Source organism: Neolamprologus multifasciatus, chromosome 4 (genome assembly GCF_963576455.1).
Source record: "Neolamprologus multifasciatus chromosome 4, fNeoMul1.2, whole genome shotgun sequence".
Classification (NCBI taxonomy): Eukaryota; Metazoa; Chordata; class Actinopteri; order Cichliformes; family Cichlidae; genus Neolamprologus; species Neolamprologus multifasciatus.
The window spans coordinates 11,498,129-11,508,019 of NC_140442.1; the positions used below are offsets into that span (position 1 = coordinate 11,498,129).

Here is a 9,891-nt window from a genome sequence, read left to right on the forward strand (position 1 = left end):
AATTTTGAATTAGTACCATAACTCGACTGGTATCAGAAAAAATGTAGCCTACACAAACACACACATATAAAATGTACCTCTCTGAGTTGTACTCTACCTTCAGTTTATGTATTGTCATCAATGTCTTGATTGTGACAATTTCTGTAAATATTTGGGGTTTTAACTTGTATGTATTTGACTGTATTAGTCATAAACTACAGCACGTGTATGATCTAGGTCAATATATCCACCACTGCAGTGGGCCAACTCTTGGCCTATTGCAGACAGAACGCAGAGAACATTATGGACTTTTAGCTGTTAATTATTAAAAATACGTTTTGCTAAATCTGCTCTGAACATACAGATCTATATATTATGCAGACAGATAGAAAACAAATATAGTAAACAATGAATCTAAGGTAGATGAAATTAGTAAAAGTATTTGTATTACTCTTTTACTTGTTCCCCTCAATTGTCCATTAACATGTGAAAGTAACGAAAACCATATTAAACTCAATGAAAAGCTATATTAAGATCTCAAATAACCATTGCCTTACAAAGAGCTACAGCAGTAGATACAGTATGGTGATGTTAACCTTATTACCTCTTTAAAACAACACAAAACACAAAGACTGGAACAGGGCAAATATACTGGCAGACTATGTAAGAAGTTTCTAAAATAAAAAAAAGGCATAATTCATTCTGGAAAAAAACATTTTGTTGGATGTTTATAATGAGACTCGAGGGATTTATTTTCCATCTGCTTTTAAACCCGTGTTTTCTGCTGCCATCCACACTGGAAAACAAATCTTAAGAGTGCCTCATCATATGATGTTCGTTCCAAAAGCCCTTCAAGTTCTCGACTGCAGTAACTTTGTAAGAGGATTACCTCTCAGCTATTTTAATCTAATTATAAAAGAAACAATAATTCCCAGTCACAACCTTTTCCCCAACTCAATATATTTAACCCTTTGGATGGGATGGTAGCAAAGCATAAGGTCTTTTCTATCAAACGCATAAATAATTCTATATATTTAATCAAAAAGTCATTCTTCAAACATCATTGGCTACTTACAGTTCTGCTTCTAGTCATTTCTGAATAAAAGAACAAGAGTTCTAGAGGACTATATAGCAAATGCATCAAGCAGTTCAGTTTCTCTTTTAATTAGATTACTTTGAAAAGAAACAGCTTTTTAATCAGAAGAATGTTGATGCAGGTTTAAAGGTATTTATCACTTCGATTACAAAGGCAGTTTTAGACATTCAAATTGTCACAGCCAGAACTGCTTGCACATAACTGAAAAGCACTGCCAAGAATGTGGAAATATGATTAAAAATTCTTCTCAAATACACCCAAAATACCACCATTTTTGTAACATTACTAGCAAAAACTTTCAAAAATATCAATTAGCCCAGCAATCCTGCACTTATCACTGGGGGAAAAAATAATTTAAGTGTAGAAACTGTTTAAGTGTACATGTACTACTACAGCATGAAGATTTGGATAGTGACATTTGTCAACAAGTTAGAAAAGCTTTCGAAAAACTCTTGGCACTACAAGACACCCATCTACTAGTGAGCCTCAAGCCAACAATGTGAAGCTTGAATGCGCAGCTCAAGTTTCAAATGACTGAAGAGACATGCTCCTCCCCCATGTTTTTCTAGGGTAGAACTTCCTGTTTGGGAAAGATCCTGCATTTATTGGATTTAAAAAAATGTTTTCACTGTTTCTTTCTTACATTTTATAAAAAAAAAATCCCCAAAAAGAACAGACAAACTATATCAGGTTTCAATTACAGTCATTGTGTTACTGCAAATAATAATTCATAACACATACTAAAAAGTTATTTGGTTAAGAGCACCAAGTTTGAGAAATACTGAAACCAAGTGGTCAAAACGAATATATCTTATATTATAAAATACACAAATCCACAAGGAAAACAAACAGAAACACCAGTGCTGCCATAAAACTACACATTTATGAATAGTTCAGTCGAATGACCACAAGAGGACGTAGAACTCAAATGTACAAGTCTGAGAGAATTATTAACTAGTCATCTTTAAGCCCTCCAAAAACAGCTGTAGGGACGCTCTTCTGTTCAAGCTGCACCTCTGTAAAGCCAAGAGGAAAAAGAGGAATTCATTAAAATATCTCCATCGAAAAATGTTTACAAAAAATATTCTGAAAATTGTTCTGTGTCTTTCACGCACCATCCGGTCCTTGGTCTTCATCGTCTTCATCCTCATCATCATCGATGTCTATTTCATCAGGATTGGCTTGTTTGGCAAGTTCTGCCAGCTCACTGCGAGAAGTGTCACTCCTGCATAATTAAAGTGAAAAGGATTCATGTGCCTCAGCTTCCTTTGGAAGATGAAGTTCTGTTATATTAAAAAGAAAAAAAAAGAAATCTACAGATACTTTTAACTTAAAAAATAATGAAGAACAAACCTGACAAAGAGAATCTTCTCTTTGGGTTTAGGCTTGTCCTGTTCAGCCTCTGCAGCAAGCTGTTGCGCTTTCTGTTCCAACATCTTCATATCATCAATTCCCATCTGGCCTGGAGCAAGATCTGACACTGAACACCAGAAACAGATGGTTAGACAAATGCAGAACCACTTGGAAAAAAAAAATAAAAACACACAAATAAATAAATACATAGAAAATGACACCTAAATGACCCTACATTAATTCTTGAGTAGGTCTAGGAGGTTCCTTCAAGATTTGGAGTAAATACGGAGCATTCAACCATATCATTATAAATTGAAACATATCAAATAGCCAATATCTGATATAACACACAGTGATAGTCATGTCACTACATCTAAATGGAGCACACTTTTAGGTTAATCCAACTCCTCCTACCAGTGCCTGTGGAGCTTGTTGTGGCCTTCAGCATCTGAGAGGACATAAAGTTGACCTGTGTGTTGTATGTAGCCTGGACACTTCGTTTGATCCTCAACATCTCTCTAATCGTGTCCTCATTTCCATGGCGGATCTCAAAATCTTTCCAGGTTTGCCAGAAATTAGCCGTCACCTGAAATGTCAAGTAAAAATTTGAAGAAATATAACCAAAGATTTTGAAGCAAATGTAGACAGAATGACTAGAAGGGGTGAATTCACATACCCTTGGGTCACAGATCTGGGAGCAGTAGGAGTAGATTGCTCTAGCACGATCAATCTCACCAAGTTTACTCTCCATGTCAGCAAACCGTAGACACATGTCTCTTGCATGCTCATCAGGAAGGACCTGGATAAACACAAACTGTATGAACACTGCACAGAACCATTTACCAAAACAAGGGATGCAACATGGTGTATTGTGTGAGTAACAGATCATGAGCAGAGGGGTGATGGGAAGTTTAATTTTGTAATGCAACTTTGTTCAGTAATTTAAGGTAACCAGTATTTTGTCCATCAGAATGTCAAGTTTAAGAGGCTCACTATTGTCTAGATTTATTATATCTGCAAAATGATAATGTGGTCAGTCATAAAATCAATTTTGCTCTTTAACTGATATGGATTATCTTACCAATTGTGGCTAAAATAAACATGATCATTGATTATAGTTTTTATCAATTTAATAAAATTCCGTATCTAGCGAACTATAAATGTAATATGACCTTTGGGATATTTACAATATTCTAACAGTGGCATAAAAGTGAATTAATTTGGGAAAAGTCTCATTTCTGGCCAGAAAAGTCATGTGATGAATAATGACATTCTGGAAAATGAACAGTAAAACGCTTTATAGCATCACATCAGGGCGGATCTTGTAATTATGAGTTTAGAATTCAAAAAAGAAAAAAGAAAAAAATGATTAAAAAGGATAATGCAGCTGTATGCAAGAGATAGGACAATGTTACTGTACCTCAATAGCCTTCTGGTAGATTGCTCTGGTATATGTAACTCCATAAATTTCAGCTGCTCTCTTGATGTAGATGTTAAACATGAGCTGTCTCTCCTCAGTTTCTACTGCCTGTGTTGCTCTTTCATATACGGCCATAGCGTGTCGTGCCAATCCATACTCCTCCTCCAACTTGGCATACAGTAGATAAATAGCTGAAAAGAAAACCATTGTGGTTAAGTACATTTTATAACTGAGCGGGGCACTTCAATGTACTAAATTTGTCAGTGTAATTCAACCAAAGATATTCACTCTTAGCAAATTTGGCTGGGCAGCCATCCAATGCCTGTTCAAATAGATCTCTGGCTCTTTCCAACTTCTTGCCCCCATATCGATCAATAAATTTGGTGAGGTAAGTGTTCCAGATGTCGTAAACATTTGGCCACTTGAAAAGAGCGATACCACGTTCATATGCCTGAAAGAAATATTAATAACACCATTAAAAAGAGCGCTACAGTCGACAAGGACAAATTGTATTTTGAAAATAAGTAGTGGTCTAGTTGATTAGCTACACATTATTACTTTAAAGCTTTCCTCAAAGTAGTTGTGCTCTTCAAGGAACATGGCGTAATTGATGATGATCTGTGGAGTGGCAATCCGGAGATCAATAATCCGGTCATAAACTGCTTTCGTAGACTGCCGAGAAAAAGAGAAAAGCTTAGACTTAACACATAAATGATTCTTAGACCAATATCAAATACTACTGTTATATAGGTCCCAAACCATATCACAGAAAATTACTGAACATACCTGGAAAGTGCCAAGACTTTCCTCCAAGTCTGCCAGCATTGACCAGACCTTCAAAGACTTGTAGACTCTGTTTTGGACAGGCTCGGAAGCATCAAAGTACTCTGCTTTCTTGGATGGGATAGCTGTTGCTTTCTAAATAAAATAAATACAAATATGTAAATGGTCTCATAAGTTTTTAAGGTGATGCAACTACTGATATTACACCCTTTACACCCTAAATATGGCTCCAAAAAGGATCATGTGCATGATGTATATGATGCACATCAGTTACCCTCAGAATTCGTAGTGCCTGTTCGTAATTCTCATGACGAAGTTCCATCTCTCCATATTCACACCACACTGCAGCGAGGTCATCCACCTGTTTGTAGTTCACCTTGGTAGCCTTCTCAAAGATCGTCCTCGCCTGAGTTGAGTTAGTAAATAAAGTTAGTAAATACAGGGAATAATAATAATAATAATGATAATAAATAATCTGAAACAGTTAAATTTAAGTTTAAATAATGACTTACATCATCCAGCTGCTCATTTTCCTCATAGAATTTAGCAAAGAAAACCCAGAGCGCGTGAGGTTTCCCTGTGGCCTTCATTGGATCAATAGTCTGGACTGCCTCAGTGTATGTGTTGATGATCTGAAGAAAATAGGGCTATTTATTAGTAATTCACTATATGAAGGTAGTTTTTTGTGTGTGAAATGTATATATTGTGACTTGTGCACTGTCCCAGCCATTCTCAAAATATTTAAAACCCACCTGTCGTGGATTTCCGTCATACAGTTTTACCCGCTTGTGCCACTCATGAACATTATGGGGGTTCTGTCTCAGGAGTACACTGTTCAACAAGAGGGGTCGCCGGGCAATGAGCTGCTCAAAGCGGGCAAGTCTTAGCTCCAGGTCTATGTCATCTGAGTGGAGAAAAACAAAGAGTAATGTACACATGAACAAAAAAAACCAAAATAAAAACAGTTATCAAGATTAACTCATCCACACATACTCACCTTCCTCATCCTGCCCCATCTCAGCTGTAGTTTCCATCTTAGCAGCGATCATGCTCTCCTCAAATTGAGCATAACTGTCAAATACTTGTGTGAAATCCCTTACAGTGACTACTGTAAGGATGGCCTCTTCATAGACATCACGTGCCTGAGGAAAAAAAAAATGTTTGGCTACAGTTGGACAAATTCACAGATAACAAATTATTTTAATGCAAATGACTCAACCTAAAAAAAAACGTAAAGTAGAGATGTGTTTTAGTTAGTTAATTATATTAGGGGTGAAAAATTAATACTATTCAGAGGAAACACACTTTCTCAAAGTGGCCACTCCTGATGTAATAGTCAGCTAAGGAGCACCAAAGTTTTCCAAGTTGATCTGTGAAGCGAGTGAGGCCTCCTCGAATGATGGCTCCTACATTCAGAGAGGTCACCTTGTCAGGATTCTGGGAGATCAGGTCACATAGTTCATGCCACAGCTGTCCAAAAAACAGAAGAAGAAAAACATTTTTTTAGATTTCTTTTCATTTAGCTTAAAAGGCGGGAATGTTGAAAAGTGTCTGGAAGAATCCCGTCTTACTTGATAGTTAGACTTTCCCTCTTTGGACACAAAGTTTTCATCATTGACAACAGCTGCTAGCCGCACAGCTGCTTCATCGAGGCGGCCAACAGACCGCAAGTAGTCTATGTATTCCTCTGCATTTTCTGGAGAAAGCTACAAGGTATCAAGAGAAGACAGTAAGACATTAAACATTCAGAAAGAAATATTTTCGCAGGTATTCTGTTTGAACAGATTAGGGAACTTGTCTATCTTTTAAAACTTTCTTAATCAGCCGTAAAGCTTGTTATTAAATGCTTGTAAGGTCTTTTGGATAACAGCTAAGAATCTTCAGATGCTACAGACAACATTTATGCCACAGAATACACTTTGAAAGATGACACCTGTAAAACAAAAATAAAATCAGAAATCACCTTAACATTTTAAATGACAGTTGCTGTATGGACTTAAGGTTGTGCAGTATCTTCTCACCTTAAGGTACCTGCGGTACACTCGGATGGCTGTCTCAGGCAACGGCAAGTCACGGACAAAGCGGAGATACAGAGGCCAGATGCGTGGGTGCTGAGTTACAGGAAGAGCTCTAAGTGCTCGGTCAAATGTTCTACGACTTCTTGTGATCTTGCATTGAGACACAAGGAACTGGCAGTAATCCATCCATATTCTAGGCATCTAGTTTAAGCAAAGACAAATAGTTAGTATTAAGCAAAGCTCTTGCAGACCAAATATTACTTTTCTGAGTAAAGTGGCTAAGCATCAAGTTCTATAGGCGGTATTACCTTGTGCATGAACACTAGTGCCCTTTCATGACAATTATTGACTTCTTCATAGCCTGGTTCTGTGATACATTTCCCTTTGACTTGTTTTCGCCTCTCTCTCAGATAATTGTACCACAACTTATAGCTGCAAAAATGAGTGGGAAGGGTGGTTAGACAGTCGGGAAATACTTGCTGCACAGAATCTTGTAAAATAATGTATAGTCTATGGGTTTTGAGTTATCCGTTGCTATTGGCTTTTCAGCACAATGTCCACAATTTTGTTGTAACGGTCTTGTTAGTTACCTGCCAGGGAGTTCTTTTAGAGCCCGCTCATATATCATATTGAGGGTAGATTTTGGTCCATTCTGTTTGAATTCGATGTAACGCATCCAGCACTTGACTGAATATGGATTCCTGATGATCTCCTCTTCATAAGGTAGATCGTCGTCCTCCTAGTATCCAGAAACCAAACAGCGGTGTTACTATTGTAGCGATTTTTCATAGTTAATAAATCATAAAAAGATCATTTCTTTGTTTCAAATGTGTAAACACAGTCGATTTGGCAAAACGTATCTCTGATTTCAAGTTTTATCAAACTTCCACATTAGCTATAATAAAGTTAAAGTTAATGCTAGCTACCCAAAACCTCTAATCAACAAACACTAACAAATGTTCTGTGAAATATACGGTGTAGTGTAACTTACAAATATGACATCGGTTTTTCCGTTTAATGTTTTCATTTCTTCACAGAAAAGGCGGTTGTTCCGGATAAAAGCTATGCTAACTTTAGCAAGCTAATACTAGCTTGCGTACTCAAAGCGTGTAACCCTCACAGGAACTTCCGGTGCCAGAGTGCACAAGCCCGAGTCACAAAAAACTACAAACGGCGCGATGTTTGTAGTTCAGAAGAGCTCTCGCGTACATTAGCCCAGAAAAATATGTTTACTGTTTATTGTGTCTAAAAAAAAATCTACGTTTAATATCAAACGTCTTCTTTCGAGTAATTTATCTGACATTTAAGCAACAGTGTCTCTCTTTTTGGCACAGGAAAATATAACTTTATTAACTGAAGGAAATTAAATCCAATATAAAAATGCAATGACAGGTACATTTAAAATCTAGCAGATAAGCATTGTTTTAACTATCTGAGAAAGTGGTTAGCCATATGCTTGAATTTCAGTCTTGAAACATTTTCTGTAACTGTTTTCTTTAAATCATGGTAAGTGAAGCTCTGCTGGTAAAATGTTTCCAGGCAAATAATAGTCCTAAAATATGTACAGTGCTTAAGCAGGTCATTAGGCCATATTGTAGGCTATCTTATATCAACATATAAATCACTGTAGTAAGATGATTACTGACGTGGGTCTCTATGGACCCCAGGAATAAACTACTGTAAGAAAACACCATCTTGCAAAATGTTCTCATGATCTCAATCTGACCTTTTGTTAAAATCAAGGGATAAATGTACTGAATAAATACATTTGGTTCAAATATAGTTTTTTTCTGGTTGCACATGAAGCATCTAATATGTTTACAAGGAGCTATAAAAATTGCACAGTGTGACGAAACCTGCCTACTGCACCTATGATTATCGACTTAAAAGTTACAGAAAGGTATACCTTTGGGGTCTGTGAATACACAAGTTAATAGAAATCCAGTTAATGAAGACAGAGAGCAAAATCTATTTATTTTTGCGGGACTTTTTTGTTTGTCTGTTTGTTTTTTACAAAAGTAAACATGTCGTAATGTTTTATAGCTGTTAATAAACAACACCAGTTTCCCCTTTTTGACTGATATAATTATCTACACCATCATTAGCCAACAGAAGTCATCAAATTATAACTCGTATATCCCAGTCCTTAAGTTATTATGAACCCAGTTAGATTTATATAATTCTATGTCAAGTTAAAGACAAAAAAAACTGTGATTCTCCATTTTGTTTGTTAATTCCTCTGAGTGGCATTCAGGCGGCTGTCAACCATTTGGGAGATTATATAGATTATTCTACTTTTGGGACTATGCTACTAATGTTTTAAAATGAAAGTCACACAGTTGATCAATGGCACCATATTTCAAAAAGAAAAACAACATCAAATTTAGCTTGAGGATAAAGATCTTTGACCAAGGTTGTCTCTACTTACCAGTAGAGAATGGAATGGGAATTCATTTTGGAGGAGCACCTAAGAGGTGCTGGTGTACAGTTGCAGAACATTGGCACATCTCATATTCCAATAAAACTGAATGTATGGCCTTTTCCATACAGTTCAAGTGGTATTACATATTGCCTTATAAGCACTAGAAGAACATTTGCCAAACAGGCTGAGATAAGACCTATAATAAGTCCCACTCAGATAGATATGCCAATGCACTGCAACTGTATACCAGCAACACATGGAGGCTTCTCCAAAATTAATTTTCATTCGTACTAAGAACATGTTTAAAGGTGTGGCTAAGTAGTGACAACCTCTCACTCTAAAATAAAATAAAATAAATATTTCCCAAGATTCAAACTTTACCTGAGTTAATGATTTATTGGTTAAAATTCGTGCTTAAAAATATGTTCATCTATTAGCAACTATTTTAGTGCATACTTGAGACATTACTCTTTTTATGAGCTAAAATAAAGCTATTGCCAGTGCTTATTTAGAACATATTGCACAATATTACCAACATAAAATTGCATTATCTTTAAAATTAACATAATTTCTATGAGGGGTTTACTTTTCTTGTTTTTTAGTCATGTAAATGATACTACATTTTACAGTATTATAAATATCTGAAATGTGGACAAGCTATGACACTCAATACTAATGACATTTCAGTACATCTTTCCAAATGGAAAGAGGTAATGGGTTTAAAAAGGGAAGTCAAAGCAACAACTCCTGTAATAGATTATTTATGTTTTCAAAATGGCTTTAATTTGATCTTTTTGTATCATTCAACAAGGATGACATA

At 36.1% G+C, this 9,891-nt stretch overlaps 1 protein-coding gene across 1 annotated transcript; it reads right to left on the reverse strand.

Moving 5' to 3' along the window:
• Positions 1 to 439: 439 nt before the first annotated feature.
• xab2 (XPA binding protein 2) lies at positions 440 to 7,799 on the reverse strand. The gene is made up of 19 exons (XM_085157317.1): positions 7,641 to 7,799; positions 7,240 to 7,388; positions 6,958 to 7,081; positions 6,653 to 6,850; positions 6,203 to 6,337; positions 5,937 to 6,101; positions 5,629 to 5,773; positions 5,384 to 5,535; positions 5,144 to 5,263; positions 4,906 to 5,037; positions 4,635 to 4,766; positions 4,407 to 4,520; positions 4,137 to 4,299; positions 3,849 to 4,039; positions 3,105 to 3,227; positions 2,843 to 3,014; positions 2,429 to 2,555; positions 2,191 to 2,300; positions 440 to 2,091 (listed from the first exon to the last, which is right to left on the reverse strand). The coding sequence occupies exons 1-19, from the start codon at positions 7,674 to 7,676 to the stop codon at positions 2,030 to 2,032; spliced, it is 2,550 nt and encodes an 849-aa protein (XP_085013443.1). The 5' UTR covers positions 7,677 to 7,799; the 3' UTR covers positions 440 to 2,029.
• Positions 7,800 to 9,891: the final 2,092 nt, after the last annotated feature.

Coding starts and splice junctions, on each gene's coding strand:
- xab2 (XM_085157317.1), bottom strand. CDS start 7,676: ATGAAAACATTAAACGGAAAAACCGATGTCATATTT. Junction 6,851..6,957: donor CACTAGTGTTCATGCACAAG/GTAATACCGCCT, acceptor TGCTTAAACTAG/ATGCCTAGAATATGGATGGA. Junction 4,040..4,136: donor CCCAGCCAAATTTGCTAAGA/GTGAATATCTTT, acceptor TTTTCTTTTCAG/CTATTTATCTACTGTATGCC.